Source organism: Gambusia affinis, linkage group LG10, assembly GCF_019740435.1.
Source record: "Gambusia affinis linkage group LG10, SWU_Gaff_1.0, whole genome shotgun sequence".
Taxonomy (NCBI): domain Eukaryota; kingdom Metazoa; phylum Chordata; class Actinopteri; order Cyprinodontiformes; family Poeciliidae; genus Gambusia; species Gambusia affinis.
In genome coordinates, this window is record NC_057877.1 from 26394896 (window position 1) to 26422228 (window position 27333).

At 36.7% G+C, this 27333-nt stretch overlaps 2 protein-coding genes across 4 annotated transcripts; one reads left to right on the forward strand and one right to left on the reverse strand.

Annotated features, from left to right (window-relative positions):
- Nucleotides 1–6: 6 nt before the first annotated feature.
- On the forward strand, nt 7–9677 carry mcoln3b (mucolipin TRP cation channel 3b). 3 transcript variants are annotated; one of them, XM_044128767.1, is made up of 14 exons: nt 7–169; nt 1430–1697; nt 1766–1933; nt 2239–2392; nt 4560–4635; nt 4741–4837; nt 5024–5123; nt 5216–5328; nt 5753–5902; nt 6022–6123; nt 7520–7642; nt 7742–7948; nt 8068–8198; nt 9321–9677. In XM_044128767.1, exons 2-14 carry the CDS (start codon nt 1482–1484, stop codon nt 9358–9360), a joined length of 1677 nt encoding a protein of 558 aa, XP_043984702.1. In that variant the 5' UTR covers nt 7–169; nt 1430–1481; the 3' UTR covers nt 9361–9677. The 3 variants fall into 3 exon arrangements, with proteins under 3 accessions (XP_043984702.1, XP_043984701.1, XP_043984700.1); XM_044128766.1 differs by adding an exon at nt 354–429 and having other exon boundaries at nt 32–169; nt 8068–9677; XM_044128765.1 differs by having other exon boundaries at nt 32–169; nt 8068–9677.
- LOC122838258 (G-protein-signaling modulator 2-like) lies at nt 9605–26754 on the reverse strand. Its single transcript, XM_044128764.1, has 16 exons — nt 26534–26754; nt 26404–26445; nt 18772–18993; nt 18506–18641; nt 18131–18270; nt 17080–17203; nt 16595–16710; nt 14468–14623; nt 13970–14078; nt 13629–13791; nt 13358–13449; nt 13102–13278; nt 12031–12190; nt 11393–11578; nt 11187–11302; nt 9605–10422 (listed from the first exon to the last, which is right to left on the reverse strand). Exons 1-16 carry the CDS (start codon nt 26539–26541, stop codon nt 10255–10257), a joined length of 2115 nt encoding a protein of 704 aa, XP_043984699.1. The 5' UTR covers nt 26542–26754; the 3' UTR covers nt 9605–10254.
- Nucleotides 26755–27333: the final 579 nt, after the last annotated feature.

Below are 27333 nucleotides of genomic sequence, written 5' to 3' on the forward strand. Positions count from 1 at the left end.
GAATTTATAGTCTCGGGAGATCAGTCATCTGAAATATGAACGCATTCATAACTCTAACACCAAACCAGACATCCCGTAAGATGTATTGTTTTTATTGAATCGAAGCTTAATTAAAGTTCGTGTAATCTGCGGTGGGTGCTTCGGAAATTGATTGAAGTGGAGAACATTGGTAAGTAAAAGATTTATTGCTTATATTTGGGACTATTACATTTATTCTTTTTTCCTTGGACGCTTATTTCTAAACGAGAAAACAGTGTATTAGCGGTAGAATCTGCCCAAGTCTCTGACTGGAAACTACAATGAATTATTCAAGTTCAGTTCAGATGCACCTGATCTCACGTCTTCTGCACTAGGTCATTTGAGAAGCAGTTCCTCGTTCATTCCTGATGGGAGAATCAGAGATACTTAGAACAACGCGTTGATAATACGGCAAGTTTTGTAAATAAATTCTTTACTCTTCTCGTAAGAAGCTCACTTATTTATTTCCTGGTTAAAGCGTCTTGCGAAAGTTGGTTTAACCTGTTCACATTTTGTTCCACCACAACAGCAAGCTTCAGTGTACTTCATTATGATTTCATACATTTAAGAGGTGAAAGAAAAATTGTTCAAATTAGAAAAAAATAGGCATGCATGCATTTTTGTCGATATTTAACTTGATATGCCTAAACACATTCTGTTCCTCCAAATGTTTTCATCCAGAAGTAACATTATTAGTGTTTGTAAATTTTATGGATTTAAGGTTTGAATTAAGTCTAATTTTGATTTGGGTCTGGAAGATATGCTTACATATCCTGCATGATACTGCCACTATCATATTTTCCTGTTAAAAAACAGCGAAAGTGGCTTCTTTTGGATTTATTTGAGCTAGTACATTGTTGATGCCTCTCATCCATAAGTAAAACTCTTTACAGTTTATCTCACTTCAGCTTTGGATCTCTGCAGCTCATCCAGAGTAACACAGTAACCTCTAGACTTCTTCTCTGAATAATTCTGTTACAGCCTGGATGCTCAGTTTAGGTGAACAGTCATAGTTTGACAGGTTTGCAGTTGTTTAATTTTCTTTCTACTTTCCGATGATGGATTGAACACCTCATTAAAATCTAACTTACTTGTGGGCATAAAATGCATTAAAACTTCAACTGCCTGGACAAATATGTCTATATACTGGCCTGGAGAGTTTCAAGAAATTTAACCTGAAATATTCTGATGTACCATAATTCATCCAAGGAGTTGATTGGGAGTGCAATATTTAACTTGTAAAAATTTTGATGACCGTTCTGTTTCATTTTATTGAGCAGCTCTGAAACTCACTGGCTGTTTTCTGTTTCACTTTGTTTATTACCTAAGCTGACATTTTGTGTCACATTTTTATTATAGTCTGCTCCACATATGCTTATTGCATCTTGCTTATTTGATTACCGTTTTTTAGGCGCTGCAGTTTACTGCCTTTCCTGGGAAAAAAAATCAGAATAATTTCAGACATGGAAGAGTCCAGTGAGACTTATGATGTCCTTGAGACAAACCATTCCATTTCGTGGGAAGACCACCAGTGTCAGAGCACGGAGGAGAGAACTGAATGCCTCCGAAGGAAGATCAAGTACTACTTCATGAATCCGTGTGAGAAATACCACGCGCGGGGACGGAAACCTTGGAAACTTGTGCTGCAGATTGTCAAAATTGCTATAATTACCATGCAGGTTTGTAGCTCTCTCAGATGGAATCAGAAGAATAACACTTCATCTGAAAGGATTTTTGGTCTTTGCAGCTGGTCTTATTTGGCCTGAGCAATCAAATGGTCGTTACTTTCAAGGAAGAAAATCTGCTGACCTTCAAGCACCTCTTCCTCAAAGATTATGTTGACGGAGGTATGGAAACCCACGCCATTTACAGACAAGCTGATGTTTATGATCACATCGACTACGTTATTACTCAGGTGAGAGATATTGCTTGAATAAAAATTCATGTGACATTACCAGTATTTTTGCTTTGGTGATGTTGTTAATTATTGATGGACTTTTACCACTCTAGAGCCTTATATAACATGAAAGCCTGCAGATTGTATGTCACCATGGGGCTGGACTTTGTTCACCTCCCTTCAGTTTTTCATTGATCATGATTGTGTTGTTCTGTCAAATAACTTGGTTTATGGAAGATACTGAGTTTCTTCTCCACTGTACTTTGTTATCCTCCCAACCTTTGCCACACTAATATGAATGGTTTTCAATTGCCCATTTACAGTACGGACTTCTGCACAACAACACTGTTGGGAATCATGAATATGAGAAAAATGGCTCTTCCTACAACCCACTGCTTCTCTGTCAGGACTTCTACAAGAATGGCAGCATCTACCCTGGAAGTGAAATTTTTGAAATTGATGCTCACGTGGATACGGGTAAACGTTGTTATTGTTGTAACTCATGATTATAAACTGGCTGCAAGCGATGATGTGCAGTAATGTTCATGACTGGTGAGGGACTGACTCCGCTGGGGTTGGATGTGAAGCTTATATTTTAATTTTGAACTCACACTTCTACTATGTACTTAAACCGGCAAACCTAAAATTCAGTTGTGGCCTTTTTTAGCAATATATCACAAAGTTAATAAGCTCAAGATTATGAAAATGTGTTTTAAATCACAAACGTACCTTGAAAATAAATTAATTAAAGTAAACTACAGCTATAAGAAAGGTATTAAGCATTTATTGCAACCCCTCAGTGAAGTAAAATAAGATCGAAAAGTTAATTTATTTCTGTCATTAAATTCACAAAGTGAAACTTGTAGTTTTATTGTAAAGAGTGTGTATTTCTGGTACATATTTCTGGCTTACAGCTAAGGACGAAAAATGGTTCCTCAGAAAATTAGATTATTGTTTAGACCAAGGGAGTCATAGTGTAGACTGCTGACTTCACTGGACAGTTTTATGGTGAGCTACAAAAGGCCATTGCTAAAGAAGCTGATTGTGCAAAATCATAGCTTTAAAGAAAAGTGGAGGAAAAAGCAAGAATAATAACCAGAGTGCTGCGAGAATTGTACAACAAAGCACTTTCTAGAGATTAACGCCTCTGGCGGAGATCAGTGCATCAAAAGCCACCAAACTTTAACACACTGAGGAAGTTTTAGATGCATTCTGACAAGCTTTATAAAAATATTGGTTTCATTTTCAAGCAGAACACTTGACACTTTGTCACACTGTCAAAAATACCAATGGCCTCTTTATTGACCATGTATGAGGAGCCCATGTATTGATTGCATATGCTATAGAGTGCAAGGACATATTGATAAAAGGTCTTAAAGACACTTCATTAAAATATACTAATTAAAAATATATCTCTTCTTAAGATTTTATATTTATGCTTAACTTTCTGTGAAATGGAAGTCAAATTTCTTGCTCATGTACACAAACTAGACTAATAAAGTTGATTCATATGTCTGATTTAAAAAAAATCATACAAACTTTTCATATTCAAATACAAACTTTTGGGTTTTTTCAACTGAACTGTGATCATCAAAAGTAAGAGAAATAAATGCTCGAAATGCGTCACTCTCTTTGTAATGTTTATATATATATATATATATATATATATATATATATATATATATATATATATATATATATATATATATATATATATATATATACACACACACTTGACAGTGGAAATGATTTGACCTTTTAGTGATGATGAACCTCCTTTCCAAAACAAAACAACATTCTGGTTTTCCTTCCATGTAAAATATCAAAGCATTTCTCCATGACTCATTTTAAATGGGACGCTGTTCTGCAGAGACAGTGTTTCTACTAACAACTAATCCAAACACAAAACGGTGGAGGTTTTCCTTAACTTCTTGTGGTTTCTGGAAATGCAGACAGTTCCTTCTTCACAGTCTTGCGTTGTCAGGAGCTTTTTGTTTCGCAAAACAAAAAGTGCACATCTAAAAAGAGGAATAAATACTTGGCAAGTCATTTCAGAGAAGCTCCATTTAATTTCAAAAGCATTTAATAAGTAACCTTGCCTTTCTTGAGAATGTCTGTTCTGGTTATGCACAGTAAGCAAACTTATTTGGTTGCAGTATTAACTAATATAGTTCAATATTTTAACTATGTTACGTGAGCTGATTCAAAAATCCTAAACATCAGACATCAAATATCTTAGAACATAAAACTGAGGAATTACCCTGAGGATTGTGTAGCAGGAGTTTTCTTATTAAACAGTGTAAAGAAGTTCTGAAAAAGAGCTCACGTGAGCATTTTTGAAAAAAAAAATAGAAAACATCTAATTTACCTTCAGCAATCTGAGTTGTTGCTCTGTAAATCTGGACAACATGAAACTGTTAAACAGAAAGCTTATTAACTGGAACCACATGAGATTGAGGAAGCAAACAAGAAAAGAATCCAGTACAACCTGGGTGTATTAAAGCTACACCCAGGTCAAGATAGCTTGGCAGAGAGAAAGAAAAACAAAGCTAGCATGTTGAATGCATCCTAGAAGAGATGTTCTACAATGTAGAGAATCACATTCCTGATGGATAATCACGTTTTTGTTCTCCCTCTGTAACAGAATGCCTTAAAATCTATCCACTCATTCCTGTACCGCTACGTGACATGCCTCAAAACTTTGAACTGCATTTTAAAAGGTTGGTGATAAATGTTTGTCTCTTAATGAAATAAAAAATTCTTTAGTTTTCTGGTAACATGTAGGAGTTTGTTTTGTTCAAAGTTCATCTTGTTCTCTTTCCCAGGCTGCTCCTTGTGAAGATCACATTCACTGTCAAGGCCATTAATCTGCAAACTGTGAGATATCGAGAGCTGCCTGACTGCTACGACTTCACTGTCATTGTATGTTTTTTTTTGTTTTTTTTAACAGAAATAATTGGCATTTGTAATACTACAAAAATTACTTAACTATAACTGTAATAATACCAGGAAAGAGTTTAATGACTTTTCTTCCTTCCTGGATTTAATTAAAAATTGTGATTTTGGAAAAAATGATATTCCCTCTCACTGAGAAACATCTGTTGACAGATTACTTTTAACAATCAAGCTCACAGTGGCAGAATGAAAGTCGACCTGGAAATGGATGTGGAAATCAACGAATGCAAAGACTGGAAAGTCATTGGAGCCTGTAAGTTCACCACGCTGAGCACACATTAAGTCTATATGGGTATTCTTTAACCTGAGACTAGAAGACGTCTTATTTTCATTTCATTCCTTTAGCTGCAAGAAAGATATACCTGACTGTGATGTTCGACTGCCTCATCATCATAACCTGCATCACCTCCTTTGTGCTCTGCACACGCTCAGTGATCAAAGGGATTCTGCTGATGTGTGTGAGTAAAATACATTTTTCTTAATAAATTTAAATGTATGTCGATGTTTATTTTGTTTTGTGAAAGTTTACTCAATATAATAAAGTAAAACTGTGCTGAGAGATCAGTGCTTGTGGTTTTTTTGACTTGGGATTTATGGTTCTGGTTCTGTCAGCATAAACAGGAATGCAACTTTGTGTTCGTATTCGTTTAACTTAAAACTTCCAAAGGATTGAAAGATAATTTTAAGTCATGCATGAGCTGCCTGGTTCTAATGTAACCAGGTGGGAGTGATCTGTTAGCTATTAGCTTTACAGACTCCTTTTTTGTTTCACGTTGTTTTCGTTTCAATACATTTAAAAGTAGTCTGCCAATGAATGTTATTGCTGGTTTTCTCGTAGGGCTTAGTAAAAAAACAAAAACCTTTTTTCTTTTTTGTAAACAGGAGTACAGTCGTCATTGCAGAACACACTCTGGTAGAGACGTGCCGTGGTCGGACAAACTGGAGTTTGTGAACGGCTGGTACATCCTGATCATTGTCAGCGACACGCTGACTATCATAGGCTCCATTCTCAAGATAGAGATTGAGTCTAAGGTAATGAAGACTTTAGAAACTTCATGATTATCAGTTTCTGCATAATCATCAGACCAAACAGAACTTTTTTAATACTCAGGTATGCAAGCTAAAGCTCAACTATTCCACTTTTCTTCCAGGTCTTTACAAGCTACGATGTGTGCAGCATCTTCCTCGGCATCGGCACCATGTTTGTTTGGATCGGAGTCATCCGTTACCTGGGTTACTTCAAGAAGTACAACGTATGAATCCAAGTCTAATCTATCCATTGTCTACGTTTAACTTTAAAGAAGTAAAATCAATAAACAACAATGACAGTAAAATTAGACCAAAATTCTAGTCACTTCTAAAATATTATTAAAAAATAATGAGAATCATGAGAAAGTCTTGGATAATAGCTTATCAAGTGAATGGTTTAATTGTGAGGTTATATTAGTAGCAGCATTGTTGAATATTTACCTCTTATAATTAATAAGGTCAAAAGACTTACATTATTTTTTCTGTTTTGACATCATCCAGTGTCTGAAGAAGCTGGTTGCCTACATGTGGAGTCCTAATTACATAATTGACTTTATTAAATCAGGGTCAACATCAAAGTTACACAATGCATAATGAAATAACGGGTGTTTGCATGACCTGTGGCCCTCTGGATTATGTGCATTTGCGTGTGAATTAGTATGTGTGTGTGAGGAGTGGTCTGTTTGTACAGTAAGTGTGTGTTCAATAGATCTGTGTGCCAATTTGTCATCTGGAATTGAGAATTTATAATGTTGGCATTCAGCACCCAAGTTTGAGTTGACAGTAATAAATTTTAGTTTATTACTTTACAACACTTTCAGAAGTGACCAATATAGAAGTTACTGAAGGTTTTGCTCAGATTTGATCATTTTACAGAGAAAAATAATTAATTCATTCGTTTGGATGCAACACATACATCAGCAGCTGATGGGTTCAATTCATTTATATATGTTCCATATTAATTAAACCTCATTTATGCATTTACTGAGACACACTTAGAGGTTTTGTTAACCGCAAGAAATACTTTGACATCTGTCTAAACAGATAGTATTTGATTAAAACAGCAGCAGAATGAAGATATTTTAGTGTTATCTGCACAAATACTCAAAAAGTTAAACTCTTAAGGTTTACAATCACTGTGTAATGAAACAGTTCAATTATCAATGGAAAGATCTATTAATGAAGTGCAGTGAATCCTGTGTCAATGTTTATATTTTCGGTACCATGAATAAAATGAGATTCAGACCAGATTTATTTAAAGAGGTTACAATGAAGATTTTTAACCCGGGAAAAAGAAAATCTGTTATAGTTGGGAGTTCTGAATCTGTTTAAAATCTATTAGTTCTGACTGAAATGAGCTTTTCTTGATTCCGACTAACATCCTCCAACACTTTTACTGGAGTGTGAAAGACTGCTGCTTCCGCCAGTGCATGTAAAAATGTCTTCTTGAAGAGGAATATTCAGACTATTGAAAATATAACCAAAATAAAGCAGTCAGTAATATTTGTCATTCTTACATTGACATGCACTTGGCAAGATTTGCTATGACTCCATTTTGAAAATTCAGTTATTTTAGGTTTAAAATAAATTCTTTTATTTTATTTTTTTGCCTACTTTTAGGTTCTCATTGTGACGCTCCGGGCAGCTTTTCCAAATGTTATCCGTTTCGTCTGTTGTGCTGGAATAATATACATAAGCTACTGTTTTTGTGGCTGGATCGTGATTGGTCCGTTTCACGAAAAGGTAACGACACACTGTTGTGTATTAGGATTACTGTCAACAGAAATCTAATGCATTTGACAGTTCTTCATTCTGACCTGGAATACTCTGACTGTTGTTTAGTTCCGGACCCTTAACACCGTGTCGGAGTGTTTGTTCTCATTGATCAACGGAGACGACATGTTCCCCACATTCAAAGAGATGAAGCAGAAGAGGAGCCTGGTGTGGCTTTTCAGCAGAGTCTACATCTATACCTTTGTGTCGCTCTTCATCTACATGATCCTCAGTCTTTTCATCACAATAATCACCGACACATACTACACAGTCAAGGTACAGACAGCAGTAAGCGCACCGTTTGCAGTATTAATAATTAATGCCCTGTTAGTATCTTTGAACCATAACATTCTGACACTAAAGTCTGCCCCCTTGTTTTGGTTTTCTTCATTTAGCAGCAGCAGGAGAACGGAGTCCCAATATCAGAGCTGCAGAAATTTCTCTCTGTGTGTAAAGATCTGCCAAATTCTGGAGTTTATAGACTTGAAAATAACAACAGCTGCATCATTAACTGCTGCATCAACAGGTACAATCACATATCTACATCTGTTCATTTAAAATGGATTTTCATATTCAGTTTCATTCAGAAATATCCGACCCCCACAGATGATGTATATAATCTACTAATTAAATTCCAGACATTTCTAGACTCAAACCTCTGGTCATCTTATTCATTTTTGTACAAGTTAAAAAAGGGCCGATATTTGAAATCTATTAGTTCTGATTGAAACTAATAGCAAACTTTAAATATGAAACATGGACAAACCAGAAACTAAAAGAAAGTAACAAAAAAATAAAAGAAAGAGCTAAAGAACAGGGAGAACGAGGAAACAGCCAAAGAACAGATGGAAAGAACAAAAATGTAACAAAGGTGGGAAGAAGTCCTTGCTTGAACAAAAAAGGATGGATGGCTGGTCCATTTAGAAAAAAGGATAAAGTGTATAAAATATGAACTTTTTTACATGTACATCCAGACTCTGCAAACCCTTTCAATACTCAAAGTCTGTACCTTTCCAGACTCTGTACAAACATTGTTTTTCTTTAACCACACAACTGTTTGTAAGGTAAAACTGAAACATAATTAAGTTTTTGGGAAACCTAGAATGAGCTGCAATCACGATCAGGACAACAAAGCTTCCACAACAGATTATTTCCTCACACCAAATGGGCCGTGGGAATAAGAAGACGCATTTTTTTAAGTCGACATTCCAAGAATCTATGGAGCTGAAAACCTGTTTGACTGAATAAAACCTCAACATTTTTATCAAACCTTAGCTGTTTAGCCAGGAGACGTATAAAAATCAACCGCATGACCTGATAAAGGCTGCTATAAAATGTTCAGATTCCAGGGAAAATTTGGACAAGACTGAAAAGATTAATTTCCTGGATTTACAGAAATCATGACAGGGATGTTTTGCCATATATGTTCCAAATGCTGTTATTCAACAAGGCATCATCTTTCCTCGTCACAACAATGTCTTAAAGAATGGGAGTTGATTTATATATTCACTGTATGATTGATATTTTTTGACAAATATAAATAAGAGTCATCTTCCAGATGAAAGCACTTCTTTAAATCAATCATCAGAAACAGTAATAAGCTATAAAACATTAAGATCAGATTTGTTTTTTGTTTTTTTCATTCCAGATGCAAGACTCACCAAGAGAGGCTGACATCAGAGGCATAGCAGTTTCTGAGTATTTTATACTTTAGGGATTCCTGGAATCAAATTAAATAAACTTATAAAAACCTGCTACAAGAACAAACTGGAGAAAGATAAACTCAAAATGAGACACAAACCTGAAAACATCTTGTAAATAGAAAATATAATGATATTGTAGATATAAAAAATGTAATGCTTGTACAGTAACTATGTAACTTTGGAGAAATTCCTTTGTTGTACACAAAAATTAATCAGTGATGCTGAAATGTACATTGAATAAGATTTTATTTCTCCGTTGTGAGGAGAAAGAATCAATATAAAATCCATTTTTCCCATCATTACACTGGTTAACCTGTAAGTTTGTTACAATACATAGAAGTCTTTCATATTGTAATAATACAACAACTCATACAATCTTTGACAGTGAAACTGAAAATCATAAAGTGATGTGCTGTAAATGGCTCCACTGCCCAGCAGCGTCACAACATCTTGGCCTCCATTTTCCTCCAGTTTGAGCCACTGGACCGACCCCAGCGCCGCCGAGTCAAATCAAACTAGAAAATGTGCAAGGTGGGCCATGCTCCTTTCAAGTGTGCTGTCAAAAACTGAAGGCTCACAAAATATTCTGTCTGTAAATAAAAAATAGATTATATTTTTGATTTAGTCAGTGGCGTCTCAATGAACTGTTTTGGTGTCATCCTCCAGAGTGAGTGGGAATCACCAGGAGGTTCAGCTGATTAAAGCAGCCAGTTTGACTCAAAATGAAGGCCACCTAAAAAAAAAAATGTTTCCTTTGAGCCATTTCTGAAATCTTGACTCCTTCATGAGATTTATGTCGTCCAAACCGACTTTCAGGAATGTTGTCATGACAACTGAAAAGGCACGAGTTGGGACACTTCATTTGACAGCTGCCTGTCGTCAGCCCGGTTTGCTCTGAGAGACTCTGGGTGGAGCGGCGACCCGCTGCTCTTCCATCCGGTTGGACTGGGAGCGCAGGATGAGACTGAAGAAGTCCTCGTTTGGGACAGTTGGGCCTTTCGCTTTGGAAGGTGGAGCAGGGCACCGCTGGTCGTTCAGCCTGGAGCCCTGAGGAGTCAACATCAGTGGTTTACTAAAAGGCAACAGCTGGGTTGAAAAAGAAAAAAGGTGACAGAGCCTAAATCATGCTCTGAATTCTCTAGTTTTTGTAAAACTGGAGATTTTTTTTGATGACCACAAAGTAAATACGATTCTACTCAACAAAATATTTTGAAAACATCAGGGGTTAAGCTTCTGACAGATATTTAAAACTTAAAATGAATGATGCATTGAGAAACCAGTTTTCAAGCACAAACTAAAAGAAACAAAAATATATTGTTAGATATTTAGATATCATGTATATGGGAATGCCCACGTTAAATTCAAGAAAGACATGCAGTGAGTGCTGGTTAGCTCTCCGAGGGTTACATATAAAAAAAATACAGGTAATGAGGTAATCATTTCTACCAGCCTCCATTTAAGAGACTAAACATCAGGAAGTGGATCAAACTAGCAGGAGGCATTTAACAATTCCTTTAACACTTTCTTATTTTATTAATATCAGCATTTTTTTCAATTTCTTATTACATTTGTGGGATGCCTAAGTAAAGAAATAGCTTACTGCATAGCTAGAAATTCATTGAAGTTGAATCTGAACATATATTCCTTCACATTAAAAGTTTTCTGTATAAATTTGCCAATCAGTTACTAGCATCTATGTCATAATTGTTAATGGTGTGAATCATTTGGCATGAGAAAAGGAGATATTCCATTTGCAAGAGACAAGTGACATAACACTGAATCTATCCACCACCTCTCATCTCTCTCTTTACCTGGCACTTCACGAGCATGTCGAAGAAGACTTCATCTCCCTCTGGCCCGTCAGCGTTTTCCTCGAGATGGCTGTACAGGGAGGGTGCGCGAGGAGTATCTGCACTGGAGATTAGGACTGCAGGGACAACAAAAAAACGTGATCATAAAGTGAAAAACGTCACCAGAAGGCTTCACTAAAATGCACCAAGCCTCTCACTCCAATCACCTTGAGATGGGGTTTGGTCTTTGCTGGAGGTGGAGGGCATATGAGGCGGGTTGCAGCTGCTGAGACGCAAGCCAGGCAACTGGTTGAGGCTGACTCGTTGGTCGTCCAGACGATGGGCCTGGGAGCTGGCCAGCAGCTCCGGGAAATGACCAGGATCCTGTGATGGACTTTCGTGCTTTGAAATACCTAAAAACATAAAAACTGTGGCAGGTAAGTAAATACTCACTGCCTGGATAACACTGTGCGATTGAGGCAGAAAAGCAGGATAACTTAATCTACAACAAATATCTAAATGAATATTTCACCCAAAATACAGCATTGAGTTGAGATTAACTTACAGAGTCAAACAATATAAATTGTGCCACTCTCCTCAGTGTAGGATGAAAGCAAAAAGTCTTTGGGTGGAATAAACAAGCACAACACTGAACTATTGACATGTTGCATTCATACCATATGTGCTGAAGTTGCAATGCTTTCTCTGAAGCAGGCAAAACTAAAACACATCTCTTACATTTAGTGAGAAAAGAGCAACAGAAAAAAATTACCCTGGGTTTTCTTTTGGTGTGTATGAGATCATTCAGAATATGAATGTTCTCACATATGGTGTGAACACTTCTGAAAACACAGGACACACTCACATTTCTCCTCAGCTACAGGTAAGGAAGAGGTAGGGGAGGGTTGGGCAGAGGAACGGTTCAAGCCATCCAGTGTACACCTTTGGTCGTCCATTCGGTTTCCCTGGAAACGGGAGAGGAGGTCGAAAAAGGTGTCCTCCCCTATGGTATCGTGTGGCGTTGACTATGAAGTTAGGACAAAAAGATATTTAGTAACTATTGGGAAAAAATAAATACATTTAGAAGAAGAAAAAAAAAATCAGATTGTCTACTAAGCACTTAATCTGAAAATACTTTTCTTTTGACCATTGTGTGTTAGTGAAATCTGGGTCAATTTATTCTTTTACTTTAATTTTTGTATTAAATAAAATCCAGTTTTACTTGTATAGCATATTTCAGCAACAAGGCAGTTCAAAGTGCTTTACATCATGAAAACATAAAAAACAGCAATGAAACATTACATTTTTCCAAGTGCCGTCATTTACACGTCAAAATGTTGGTTAGTGCTTCATTATTACGGTACAGAATTGTATTTCACCAAATCACCACTAAAGAATATATAATAAAAATAAATACATTTTACTTGAGGCAATTTAATCCAATTATTGGATTACTAATGTGTATTCACAGAATAATCAAAAGTAATAATAAAAAACAAACTGTTTTTTAAGGCGTACGACTTAATGCCGACAGTTTGCAACCTTTCATTTTTACAAAAACAGACTCAAAAACTTTTTAGTTTCTGCACATTTTTTTCATAAAAAATGAGACTTTGTATTGAATTCACTTTGTATTAAGGTAGCACAATCCACACATAATGAAACTTTAATGGTATTAAAGTAATGGTATTTAGTGGTTTACAAAGCCTCAAAATAAATTGCGTTATAACTTTTCTGATGTTTTGTAACAGACATTTTTGATGCGAGTCAGAAAGGATCTTCCCACATGGTCACATTACTTCCTTTTATTCACCCTAAAAGAAGCAGATGATCTCAGAAATGTGTGACCAATTCTGTGACAAAGCTTCAATTACTGGAAACAAGTGAAGGGTTCTAGAAATAAGCATTATTAGTCATTTCTTCATCTGAGAAATACCTTGGACAGAGGCGAGTCCTCCTCGGAGGCCGGGTGCTCACTGACGTTTTCCAAATTCTCTTTAGATTTGCTGCCCTTATACTTCTTGCTTTTCAGGCGGTGGAAGAAAAAATGCTTGGTAGATGCCATGATTGTGTTGTTTTTTGATGAGCTGGTGAACAGATGCTCATCCCAGTCCTGCATACACAAAGCAGATGTTTTAAAAACATATTTATCAATACAAATAGCTTAAGTTAATCATCTGTCTTTTTCATACCTGATGTGGTTCGACTTTTTCAGTTTCAACAGGACTCTGACTACGCTCCACGTTTTCTGGACTCTCTTTTCTCCTCAAAGATGACTTGCATCCTAAAGCAAGAAAGAAAACGTAACCACCTAGTAAATTTGAAATATTTTCACAGCATTTTTACAAGCAGACAGAGAAAAGGTGAAACGTTTTCCGGAATAAAATTCCCTGCTAGGGTTGAAAACATTTGGACGTTTAAAAATGGCATTGTAAAAACCTCATTGCTACCAGAGAACTTTACCTGGCAGGTTGATGTAACCCTGAATGTTGTCTGCCACACCAGAGCTGTTTGTGTTGCTGTTGCTGAACATGTGATTCAGGCCGGAGTTTGCCTTCAGGTTAACAACGATCCGCAAGTCGGATAAGTTCATCCTGGCGGTCATCTCGCTGCTCTTATCTCCAGTCTGCCACGTTACAAATGGAACAAAGAAAACAAGTTCCAATAAACTGCTGCTGATAAAAAAATACTGATAAATTCAACAGTTATTTCCTGCAATTTACTTTACAACCACTAGATGGAGATGATGGTACATAAATACAAGCATACGTCTAGGAAATGGGAGGTGAAGTATAAAAACACACCTCTTTGGCAATTTCCAGATGTTTTTCAGCGAAGAACATAGCTCGCTCATGATTCCCCAGGGCGGTGTGGGCATTTCCTAAGCTCCAGTACGCTCTTCCTTCTCCCACTCTGCAGGGACACAGAGGAAAACTGGCTTAGCAACTATAACTGACAGAGTGCAAACACAAACACTCCTAATCATAAAAAACAATCTAAAATATGTGTACATTTATATCCTCCATCCATCTCTATTCTAACTTTACAAATTAAGGACTGGTTTCCTACAGAAACTTGTACTTTAATAAATCTTTAAAATACATAATGTACATTTGTGTACATTGTGATATCTGCACCCTATTAAAGTCTTTAAAAGTCCATTTCACATCACCGTCTCCACTTTAGTCTTACAGGTGTTCATTGCACCACCACAAAAAATGCTCCCAGTTTTAAAAAACAACTTGATCACTATTAGAGAAAGTCAAAGGAAAGTGAGCAGTAAGGAAGTGCTGATGTCGTACCGGTCATTAAGGTCCTGAGCGATGACCAGATGTTTGAGGTGAAAGTCTATGGCTCTCTCATAGTCTTGCAGCAGTGTGTAGGTGTTGCCCAGGCTGTAGCATGCCTGAGCCTCCACTGCTTTGTCCTTAAACAGTCGGGCCAGCTGCAGAGTCTTCCTGAGGGCCAGAGAGACAGGGAGGAACAAGGTCAAAGAGTGGGCGCAGGAGAGGGATCGGCAACAGCTTTTTCATTCCCTCTCTGTTAACTTTTTCCAAGCACTTCTTCAGGAGAAGAAAAACAAATCAATCATGATAAAGAAATTGTGAACTCAAATGCATAATTAATTTCTCCCTAAAGGTGTGATAATCTCATCCTCCAGTGCAAATCCAACTCAGTCTTTAGTGAATAACTTTCATTTATTCGTTATACATTTTTGGATTTCATTCAACAAAAAAGGATAGTTCCACTTTTTTGTTTAAACAAAGTGTATAGTAATTTTTTTGCAGTAATTCAGTTTTAAAAAGCAAGAAATTCTTTACAGTAAGAAGTTTGATTTGAAAGTCTAAAATTCTGTTTCTCAGAATATTACAAGCAGTATTTTTTTCTTTAAATATAGTTCTATCTCATCAGCAGTAAATTAAATATGCAAAATTTAAAAATGAAGTAGTCTGAATTCTGAAGAAAAGGACTAATTATTGTAAGTTTGAAAAACAGTCTGAAAGTGTGTATAGTTTTCTTACTTTTTGGGGCTAAATGCTGTTTTATTTTATTGGTCTAAAATGTTTTTGAGTCAATCCCAGCAAAAAAAAAAAAAGAGAACTCTCTCTGAAAACATTAAGTATTTAGCCACATTTAATGAATGGGTGTGGCCACGAGTACTTTTGAGTAAAACACTGCTGCATGTTTGTTGTCCTGAAATGTAATTTCAATTACCATAAAATTGAAATAAGTAAAGAAAACATGGACAATGAAAGACAAAAATATTTGTGTTGTAACAAATATTTAAGATCATTTGTCAGTAAAACCCTTGTCCTTAAAGAAACACATTTATATTAAAAGAAGTGTATCTGCATCAGCTCCATTTCTGGCTCGTCCTGCCACTGCCACTCGTTCTGTCCCTTCTGTTCACAACCAACAAGAGGAAGAATGTCCAGGGATTATTGTGATGCATTAATCCTGGTTCTCTTTGCTCTGTGTTGTTGGTTCTTCCCTTAGCTTACTTTTCAGTTTGGTAAAATGTTCACAGTTGTCTTGATTTCAATTTTCTTCATTTTCTTATGACAAAATTTTAATTTTAATTTCCTCTTCGCAGGTTCTCTCCGTGCGCTCTGGCTTCCTTCCACAGTCCAAAAAGATTTTGTGCGCATTAGGTAATGGATGGATGATGGAAGTTCCAGAGTTAGTAGGAAGAGTGAAGAGTCATAGCATTCAAGATGCTACAGGTCCGTTGTGACATTTCCTCCTCTTGCCTCTGCTGACAGCTTTATGGAAAAGGTGATTTCCTTTTTCGGAAGGACTTGCCACACCGTCAGAAATATCTCTACCCGGTTTTAATGACGCCGTGCTTGATTAGACAGAAACTGTTTGACCTGAACCCCACGGAAAATCTAACGAGTGTTGCAAAGAGGAAGATGAGTGACAGTAGAAGCAACGATACAATGAAGCTGTAGCTATTAAAGCAACCTGGGCTTCCTGCACACCTCCGCAGTGCCACACGCTGATCACATTCATGCCATGTCACACTGATGCCTGAAGAATATGCAAAAGAAGCTCTGGCCAAATATCGAGTACATATACCATTCAGTATATTCTTAGACGTTTCAGAAAGCCAAAATGTAAACAGAAAGAATATATATTTTTTCTGTTTTTATTTTAAATCTTCTTCGTGGGCAATATTTACATTTTCTGAGAATTTAAATTTGGGTTTTCATTAGTATAATCACTTAAATTAATATGAAAGCCGTTGGTAAATGGATAGAAGTGTTGAAATATATCACTATTTATTAAATCAATCCAATTCCCTTCCTGAATTTCTGAAAAAAGAAGGTATATTTTTGTGATATTCTGCCTGTACAGCAACACACAAACCCCCCAAGTTCATCTGCCTGCAGTGTGGTGAAAATGAGTAAATCCCAAGTTTTACTCACTTGTAATGGTTAGCAGCCATTTCAAACTGGCCCAGGAATATGTATGCATTCCCGAGGTTGCAGTGAGCCCTCCGCTCTGCAGATTTATCACCAAACTCTTTGGCAATAAGAAGCCGCTGGATAACAGAACAAACATGAGGGTGCAAATTACTGTTCCGAAGTCAGGCTGGTTAGGATGCTTTCTTTGTGAAAATCTAACCAAATTTAGGAAAGTATGGAGCTAAACTGAGGCTGTAAAGTTTTTCCCAAAAAACAAAACAAAAAAAACCTTCAATCATTTTCAGTTTCACATCTTTATTTTCAGTTTGAGTTTTCTTTATTTCAAAACCTTGTTTTCCCCGTTTTTTTCCCCAGTTTCCAACTATTTAGTTTCAAAATAACTTTTCATCTTCATTTTATTAGTTACATTTATTTAACCAACTTTATGACCCACATTTAGCTCCACAGGAGTGCAATGTTAATCTGAACAATGCGCTAACGCCTACCTTTTCATGAGCAGTGACAGCTCTTTCGAAGTCACCCAGGAGATAGTAAGTGTTCCCCAAATTGCCATAGGTACGACCTTGAGCTGCACGATCACCCAACTCATTCACCAGCAACAAATTGGCTCTGTATTTAAAAATAAAAAAAATAAAAATAAAATAAAAAAAAACACCAAAAAAATTTTTATATACACAAAAAAAGGTTGTTTCACAGCACATCTGTAATGCACATCGGCACATCTTACTTTTTCATGTGGAATTTAAAGATTGTTGTGTCTTTAATACCAGCAATAGGGAAAAGCACAAAACAAGATCAGTGTCTGAAGAAATAAACATACCAGATAAGATTTTAAAGCTGCAAGAACAACACTCCCTCAACTCCTCCTTAACCAAACACACAGGGGAAAATCCAAACATACGGAGATAAATCCTAAATCAACAACACAGCTTTCAATTTTTCCTTAGTCCAATTATCCATTTGTTTTGGATAATTGGACGAATTATCCAAAACTAGTGGAAAAATTAATCCAGAAAAAAGTGGAACGCAAGGTTTTTGTTGTGACATGATTAGAACAGACATTCCTGGTAGGAAACTTAATAGACTATTTTATCTGGGAACATGCAGCTTTTAACTGGAACCACACAATGGCAATAAGTGACAAGAAAGCATGTTTTTCCCTCTTCATGCAATTAAACATGGATGCTGTGGTTCTCAGGTGTATGGACTCAATAGATAACGTAGATTTTATTAGCTAAGTGTTTTATGGAAGTCTATTTTAAATGGATAGCCGCAGTCCATAAAACAGCACAGTGACTGAGCAACACTCCCTGTCTGAACAAAATGTAACTCGGTGATGGAAGAATTTCACAATCATGTGATTTTCGTCATTCTTGATTAAGGAATAACGACAACAAAGAAGTGCCTCAGTTATTGTATAAAATTTAAAGCTAAAGGCTAACACTCAAGTAATTTAAGCAAAACAAATGCCAAACAGTAGAGTTTATGACAATACACATGCATCATGTGCAACAATACACATGAATAGCAACTCACTCATAGAACTGTGCAGCTTTCCTAAAGGCGATTCTCGCCTCTTCTGGAAACTCTCCTGGCTCTGTCCCACTCCAGCAGATGCTCTTGCCCTTGGCGTGGTAAATGTTTCCAAAATTATACAGAGCTCGAGCTTGCCCAACCTACACCACCAACAGCAGATTTTAACAGTCAGAAACCACACAGACTATAGCTGTAATTATAAACTTAAAATACACAGACATCAGATTTTCTTGTTTGTATCCAGACTCTGTGAAAGTTGGTCCAGAGATTTCTGCACTGGCAGATTAACAAAAAACTATGTTTTTTTTTTCTTTCTTTCTACTTTATATTTTTGAAGTTTTAAAAAGTAACTAGTCTTTATAAGCATAAACAAACCTTATCAAACACAGCTCTTGTAATATCCAAATGTCTTTGGCAACAAACCAGAGCTTCATTATATCGTCGTAAAACCTTTAAAGTGTTTCCAAGATTTCCGCTGGCTTTAGCTTCTCCAAGTTCATCTCCAATAGTTCTGGGATAACAAATAAAAAGGAAAACAGGGAAATTAGTTGGGGAAAATCACAGACAATGCAATCGAAACTGGATGATTAAAAATGCCAAACATTATACTTAAAAAAATGTCAAATCATAAAAGGTTTTACCTGGTTAGAGTGAGGTCATGTCGATGATATTCCAGGGCTTTATTATATTCTTGGAGGTGAAAGTAAGCATTCCCCAGTTGGCTATAGATGGCGCTGAGAATTTGTAGATCCTCTGTTCCAATTTGTATGGCGGATTCGAAAAAGGAGACACCTGCACGATAGTTACCCGCCTTACAGAGTCGCTCGCCTTCGAGAGCCAGGTCCAGGCAAGAGGACTCCATCCTGCAAAAACAAAAAACACAACAAATAAAAATAATAATCTGAAAACTGATCAAACTGATCAGGAGGAGTCCAGATTTAGCAACCTAATGTATAACAGGCTAATTCATTCTCTTAATTTGCAGCGACCTTGTGACAAAATTGTTATGTTCAATGACTGAAACAACAGAAATATTTTCTGGCATTTTGAATGATTCCTCCCAGAGGAAAACCTTACAATTTGAACATTTAATCACAGAAACACACCAGCTGAAAATCTAAAATAAGATAAAACATTTCCTGTCTGTCATGACCGCAAAGCTGTAAAAATGCCTCAGTTACCCAGGAATGAAAATGCGTACTTTACATTTTAACCATAAACACAAAGTAAATTCAGATGTGTCTGGGAAGCAGAGTGATATTTTAGAACCTGCTTTGGCTCTTTTTGTAGGCGTCAAACTGATATCATACAACTGGAGGACCCAGGACCTGAACTATACAACCCAACGGTGTTTTAGAACAAAAAAAAAGACATTTAAAAAGGAAAGATTGAAAAAATAGAGTTCTTCTTGAAAAATAACCCCATGATCCTGACAATAATGTAACTGTCATCAGTATTTTCACATCATCAAAAAACTGGATGTTTTTGTTTTTAATAAAAAAGGTTTATTTAGATTAAACCTCTCAATAAAGTAAAAGTATTTTCATTTTGTGATTGATTCCTCACTTATATAGGGCTGTGAATAAGATGAATAGCTTCACAGAGTCAAATCCACTCACATCTAGTTAAAAGCAAACATCTACCCTCAATGAGTTGTGTTGAGAGTACTCTGGTTATCACTTTATATATATATATATATATATATATATATATATATATATATATACACACACACAGGGCAACATAAGTGAACCTTGAAAATCTATATCCAGCATGACTGATCTGAAACACACAGCCAGAGCTACTATAAAGTTGCTTCCTAGGTTGCGGAGCAGCTTAGCCCAACAGGAAATCTTTAGAGGGAACTGAAACTCTGTGTCCCCAGCAGCAGCTCCAAACCTTTCCAGACCTTTCTTTGTAAGAAGGAGAACCTGAACTGGTGGTGTATTAAATACTTATCTTTCCTACTGTAAATCAGCCTGGGGCGAGAATAATTTTTGGTTTACCTAAGATAAATAGTGCAGTCGGATGCAGGATATTTTTCTAGTGAGTGCATTCCCCTGATCATATGATACATCTACTGTTTGTTAACCTTAACCCTAATTGGCCCAAAGGACTGATGTCATATGAAAGCTTCCCAACCCCCCTCACACTACCTTTGGGAAGGAGCAAAAATCAAGTTGTCCAAACAAAACTATCAAAGGAGATAATGATTATATGATGACAGGAAACACATAAACCTGCACAATCCTGAAAGAAACCCTTTCTGCTCCGTTTGTGTGTGAATTCAGCCGAAGTATCAGTTGCATTGCTCCCCCTTCTCTTGTCGAGTTTCGACTTGCCCAGCTGACATACGGAGCTTTGATTCGGATTAATTGGCTTAATCATCGCAGGTCTTCGAACAGCAGAGGAAACACAAGCAGCAATCCAAAGCAAGCTTGAATTAATTTTAAAAAGTAACAGATTAAAAAACAAAGTATCTGACTTGGGTCTTCAGAATAAAAGGATCTTTGCTACTTTGAGTAGCATAACGGTCTCTCTGCCTTTACTTTCTCCACTTTGGAAATAAACTGATTCCACACAAGCCTCCACGAAATCCAATCTGCTGTAGAAGATTAGAAGTATACTTAGTTAATCTGAAACTTTGTATTCACTCTCAACTACTAACCTACAAACCATTCTGATCACATCTGGCATTGTTGCAACCCTCTGACAAGCTTCACACAGACATGTAAACATCGCCAGGACGCTTTAACCTGTTTGTTTTACTCTGACCAACAGGAAGATCCTATTTCACCGAGATGACACACACAAAAGCCAACACAATCTACTTGGAAAGCATAAACATGCGATCAATGACACTGTCGTGCAAAACTGAAAAGATGAGAAAGTCCCAAAGATTACTTCATAACATCGTCAAGCAGATCCAGTCATGAATGCCTGCAGAGGATTCAGTCCTCTGCAGAGCAAAAGCAAATGAGTCAGAACCAGGAAAAGATAAACTGCACAATCTGAATTACATTAATAGTAGTGTGTAAACAACTACTGATTGAATCCATACAGACTTTGAGATCTAATTCATATTCATTCATGAGCAACACACAGATCCACATACCCTTTTTCTCTTCCCATGTTGATGCACTCCAGGCAGGTTGACACGGCAGACATTTCAAGCTTCTTGACAACCTTGTGGAGCAAATGTCGCCCTTTCATAACAACCTTCCCTTTTTCCTTTTTGCACATACACATAACGCATACAAGACGAAGTATAGCACCGCAAGGTGCTAATTTTACTAAGTGAATAACAAAAAAAAAACCTAAATCCTCCTTGGATCTGCTGCTCTCTCTATGTGCACACTGCCAAGTGGTTGTGTCACAGCAAAACAAAGGACTTAATCCGCTCAGCCTTCGCATCGACCTTAACAGCCCAGTGCCAGAGTCGTAGACCTCTGGCTTGGGTGAACATAGATTAACCTTATGTCGTTACCGGGCTGAAATGATTTAAAGTGAGAGCAACAGGCTCTGCTGCCATGTTTGGTTTAGTGCAAGTTTCTGAAGCAATTAGCCTTTAAAAAAAGAAGATAAAAAAAAGAAAGAAAAAAATAAAACGGGAATCTATAGATCACCAGATAGTATGTGTCACTTCCAATTAGTCCAGATTTGATTGGTAATTTTTGCCATGTAGACAGGCTCTGGAGAAACCTAAAGCTGCTAGCTTGATAAAATCTGAAGCAGATTTAACTGAAATAAATGATATTTCACTGCTAAACTTTTTTTCCAGCATCATACTTTACATTTGCCTCCATGGTTTTGCAGCAACGTCCAAGGCCAGTATAAGGGACACAAAAGTAAAACAACTATATGCAAGTTAAGATAAACTCCCATCTTACACAACCAGCAACTCAACTGCTGACAATCCAATGAAATCCACTTGTCTGAACTAATTAAGAAGTCTGGACTGATGCGCCCTCTGGGGCGAGCAACAATATGTTGCCTCACCAGTAGTTCTCCCATAAGATCTGGCCCAAGCCATGTGGCGCTAAAGCACCACTCCAGTTGATCTTAAGCCAGGTAAATCTTTCAATGACCAGGACAGAATTCCAAATAACACAACATTAGATAAGATGGAATTAATTTAGACTGATGAAATTAAACTTGGAGTTCAAAGTGCTACTTTTAGTACAACTGTTCAAATGCTGATTGTATTTCCAGTCTGTGAGAATGTATGAAAGATTTATGTCCCTTATGCTTCATGCAAGCTGCACAGAAACTCCAGAGTTTTAAGTGGATCAGCAAACACCTGGTTATGACATTGCATCACTGGAGGAACATTCAGTTACTTACAACCAGACACACAGAAAGGAATTCATTCAGAGGATAAAGAAGGTGATGGTTCACTGACTTGACGGGACTTGCATTGGTTTAAATGACTACAAGATGATGCAATGTATTTTTCTGTGCACAGAGACTATTTTCCCATATCTGCATAAATTACAGAGTGAGCTACGTGAGGTTTTTCTTCTTTCTATTAGTAATATCCCATAGTCTGTGGAATGTAGGTCAGTTGAGTTGGTAGGCTAATCAAGCGTTCTGACTCAGCCTGCCAGTACCAGTCAAACCAGATATTGGTAGATTTGTTAATGTGGAAATGTGCCAAGTCCTGTTGAAAGTGAAATCAAAGTCTTCATAAAGCTCAACAGCACAGGGACGCATGAGATGCTTGAAATTTTCAAGACCAAAACACAATGGACAGAGTTATTTTTCTTGCTTATGCACCTTTTTGTACCACTTTTCCCTTCCACTAAAGTTTCCACATATATTCTTGCAGCACTCTAAACCTGCTTCTTTAGAAATTATCTTCTGTGATTATCGCTCCTTGTGAAATGAGTAACTGTCTGATGGACTTCACTTAAATCAGCAGTCTTCCCCATGACTGTGTGTCAACATCATAGCGAAACCAGAACATTTCCGTTTCTATTACAACATTCAGGAAATGATATAATTTTATCAAAATTTGTTAGACTAAATAATCAAAATTAACACAAATAAACACTTGAAATGCATATTTCTATGTAATGAATCAATATCCAAGTCTGAATTACATTACTAGGATTAATTTTGTTTAGGTGAGATACAAATTATTAAGTAGTACCTGTCTTTGGATACTTTACAATTTAAAAGTAAAATTCCTTGCTGCTAAGAGATCACATAACTTTGAATATCAGTCACAAAGAGATTTTAGAGTAAACAGTAACATACACTGCAATCAGGTGCTGCATCTCATGAAATATTTACAAGGAAGCCAGTAAAGACCTCCTGTAGTCTACTCAAAATCATTCATCAGGCAGCCAATAAGGACTCATCTTACACACACAGATGAACTTAAATGAAAAACAAACTTCTAACATTGAGGAACCCAAACCTTCAAAGATGTGAATAGAACAAAGTTCATTAGAATTTATAAATTATGATATCCTCAATACTCTGCACTAATATACGGTTAAACATCTTCATGTTATATTTTACCTCAGTTAATCTGTAAATTAAACTTTATTAGACTTTTGATTAGTGAAAAAATAATAATAATTTTACAAAGTCTGCACATATTTAATTTCTTTTAACATACATGAAATTATTTCAAGTTACATTTTCCTTGAATGAAGTACTCAACCTTTGCTACATCATCTTACAGATAATGCAGGTCTATTTATGAAGATTTTCAATGTGAAGAAAATGACATGTTTTCCCATGATCAGAAAGCACAAAGGGTCATTACATTATTTAGACGAAAAAACATAAATCCTACCTCTGACGGAGATAATGTAAAAATTCTGTATCTTTTACATGCTGCATAGAAATGAAGCAATACATGACGAGCCAGCAGTCCTGATGGGAACCAAAGTAAACACAGGAATTCCACTTTAGGAATTCCTGTCAACCACTAACACTGAAGGAATACAAGACTTTTTTTAAGCAACCCGAATCAGCACACACCCCATCCGTGACATCCACCAGGAAACCCTGAACATTGGATTCTACGGTCACACTATCTCTGTCACATATATCTTGAAACCAGAGCTTGTGAGAAAGAGGAAAAACACACACACACACACACAACCAAACACCCCCACACACGCATACACACTGCCTGACACTTAAGTCAAATGTCTGTGGTTGAAAAGCTCACATTATTGAGAATAATTAAACCGAAATCAATCCAAAAGCTCAACGTAAATACTGAAAATGCACTTACATCAGTGTTGCTGTTTAATACCAAGAAATTAAACATGATTTTCTTTTGTTTTTTTGCTGGATTCAAGTTTTGCTTCTGTTTGCTGCAAATTAAAATAATGCTCACCTGCAAGACTAAGGACTGATGAAAATCATGCAACCTGCTACTCCTCTCAATACTGTTGAGTCGTCAGAGGAAAAATTATTGCAATGCCTGCAAAATTCCACAGACCACATCTAAACAGTGCACATACCACTGCACTGAGATATGGTGTTTGCATTGCTACACCTCCCTGTTCAATGACTCTGCTTATCCTCTGACCTCACTTACCAGCTGAAGTCTTTTCACTCAAAGAGCTGACTGCATGCTTTTCCTTTTTTGTTAGCATCACTCTGCAGGGGTTTAAACTACAGAGCAGAGCAGTTTCTGCTGAAGTCAGTCAAATGCCAGATGATGAAGTCAAGTTTTAGCAATAGGATGACCTATATTCAATAAACACTGTTTAAAAGATGAAATAAGGGTAAGATGGCAATTTAAATCGACCCTGAGAAATGTTCATTCAAGATACAACTGGCACACAGAAAGGTAAGCATCCAACAACAAACTGCCAGAGTTGTACAATCTTTTAGCTTCTTCCTCTTACTTTAAATACAAGTCAAAATGTCCCTACAACTTTTTCACATTTATGTCGAGCTACAACTGACAATATATTTTATGCAACGTTATGTTGGGGTAATCAACAATCACCCTCTGCACACACATAAGCTATCCATGGTGGCAGCATCACAAGGCAGGGATGCTTTTCTTCAGCTTGGACAGGGATATATGTCAAACCTGATGTAGATGGAGCTAAGTAGATGGAAAACACAAAACAAAAAGGCTGCAAAATATTTGAAGCACAAGATTAAGCTCAACTGGATTCGATGCTTAATTTTCTGAATGTCATTGAAGTCTGGATTAAAACTAGACCAGAACATGAATATTCTTTGATTTAAACAATTTATTGGTTGTCCTGGCTGTATGTTGTCATCATCTGGCTTAAAAATTAACTCCCGCCTCATGTTACAAAAATATGCTCCAGAGGAAGAACATTGGCAGAAACAAAACCTAAAACACTTGCATGTGCAACTGCAGAGGAAAACTTGACAAATTTGTCTATAAACATAAATACCTAATTGAAAACCATTGTTTTCCTTCCATCTAACATATATGGGCTGCTTTGTGTACACCAATAAAATACATTGAAATTAATGGAAATACCAAACAATTGATAGTTTTATCAAATAGCATTATTGTACTACATTGAAAACTGTCAAGTTGAGACTAACAGAGTCTTAAAACTCTATTTAAAGACACCTTTAATTATCTAACAACTAAAAAGAGCAAAATGTAAAGAGATGTCCAAGTGAAGTCCTTTGTTAGGCATCCAAACTTCATTTAGTTACATAGTTTTGATACTTAATAAAAGGTCTAATGTGGCATTCTCCACACCATAACTATTTCTGTGTGAATACGCCCAACAAGGCCCTCTTCAATTAAATGGTGCCGTTTAGGGTGCTAACCATTTTGACTTTTGGGAAAAAAAACTGATGAGAAACCATCATTAGAGACTTTAAAACCAATCCTACTTTGGAGAGGATGGGAATAAAAGAGAAGAAAATCCGAGTAGACATCTTTGCGTCGAAACTGAAACAGCAAACAGCTCTGAAATTAAATCAAAATAACTTAACTTTAATGGCATTGCGACGTTTAAGAGGATGTTTGCTTAACTAGAATGAGGAAAACATTGTAAAGCTATTTTCCCCTGTTCAGGAGTATGAATCACCGACGTTGTGGTGGTGACGGTTTGGGAAATAATGTCCTAGAAAGCTCGGAAGTAGTCGGAGATTTTTTTTTCTTTCTTTTACACACATGCCGCGACATGTAGCTGCTCCCTGAGACGTGAAGAGAAATGTCTTAAGAACACCCAAACTTTTCACAGGGAACAAAATAAACAAACAACGATCGCCGAGGCACAAGACACTGAAAAAGTTTCACCTACTTAAAAGGGAGATCCGCGAAGATCCCACAGGAATGTCTCCAGCTTAAAAAACAGATAACTCGATTCAGAAACGTTATGAATAAGTTATTTTTGATTTTCTAAAGTTGTTTACAGTGGTCCAACTACTCACTCGTCCATCTGGGAGGAAGACTGCTACAGGGTCTCGGGAAGCAGAAGTAGAAGCCCCTCCTCGCCGTTACAATCTGACTTTAATTAGGATACGATGGCTGCTGCCTTCAAGAACTGTGGGAAGTTCTGTAATTGCTCATCCAGCGACCACGCGTTTATGATTTAAAGGTGACGTTGACGGGGAGGAGTGAGATGAGTACATTTCCACTAAGACGTCCTTCATTGCAACGATGCAGAAGTATTAGCTGGAAACCACACGCTCTGTTAGTTAGATACATTTTGATGCTCACTTCCGCCATCTGCTGTTCAAAGTTAATATTGCTTACGTTATTTCTGATCTGTTTGCTACTTTGCAAATATCCTGCCCGCCTTAAATACCCAGGCGTTGCCATTTTGTCGTTTCCTACCCCCATTTCTGAAACAAAACATGCTATTGATGTTGTACTTTATCGTAAATATATTTGAGACAATATTCCATTATGTTAATTTTACGTTATCCGGGTCGTTTCCAACTTTTGTTATGGATGGCTTTAGACCTTTTGCCCCTTTCCCGTCATCTGTTATTGCAGTTTTCATACAGGGCTTTTTGAGGTACTAAAAATGGTTTTTATTTATTATTCAATGTTATTGCTACACAAAATGCTATGTAGACTTGTGAAGGTTGTCAAGGACACCTGTAAAACATGTTTCCTTATCTTTCCCATACATCTTGGATATATAAGTATATGTTGTAATTATATCACAGGGAAAGAATAAGTGACATTAAATCCAACAAATATTCTTATACTAACATCAGGTACA

Excerpts from the sequence above, each read along its gene's own strand:
- mcoln3b (XM_044128766.1), top strand. The coding sequence starts at position 1,482 with ATGGAAGAGTCCAGTGAGACTTATGATGTCCTTGAGACAAACCATTCC. Across the intron at positions 4,636-4,740 it reads TTTGAACTGCATTTTAAAAG|GCTGCTCCTTGTGAAGATCA; the intron begins GTTGGTGATAAA and ends TCTCTTTCCCAG. Across the intron at positions 4,838-5,023 it reads GCTACGACTTCACTGTCATT|ATTACTTTTAACAATCAAGC; the intron begins GTATGTTTTTTT and ends ATCTGTTGACAG.
- LOC122838258 (XM_044128764.1), bottom strand. Across the intron at positions 13,450-13,628 it reads GGGTTACATCAACCTGCCAG|GATGCAAGTCATCTTTGAGG; the intron begins GTAAAGTTCTCT and ends TTCTTGCTTTAG. Across the intron at positions 12,191-13,101 it reads AGGACTCGCCTCTGTCCAAG|TCAACGCCACACGATACCAT; the intron begins GTATTTCTCAGA and ends CTAACTTCATAG.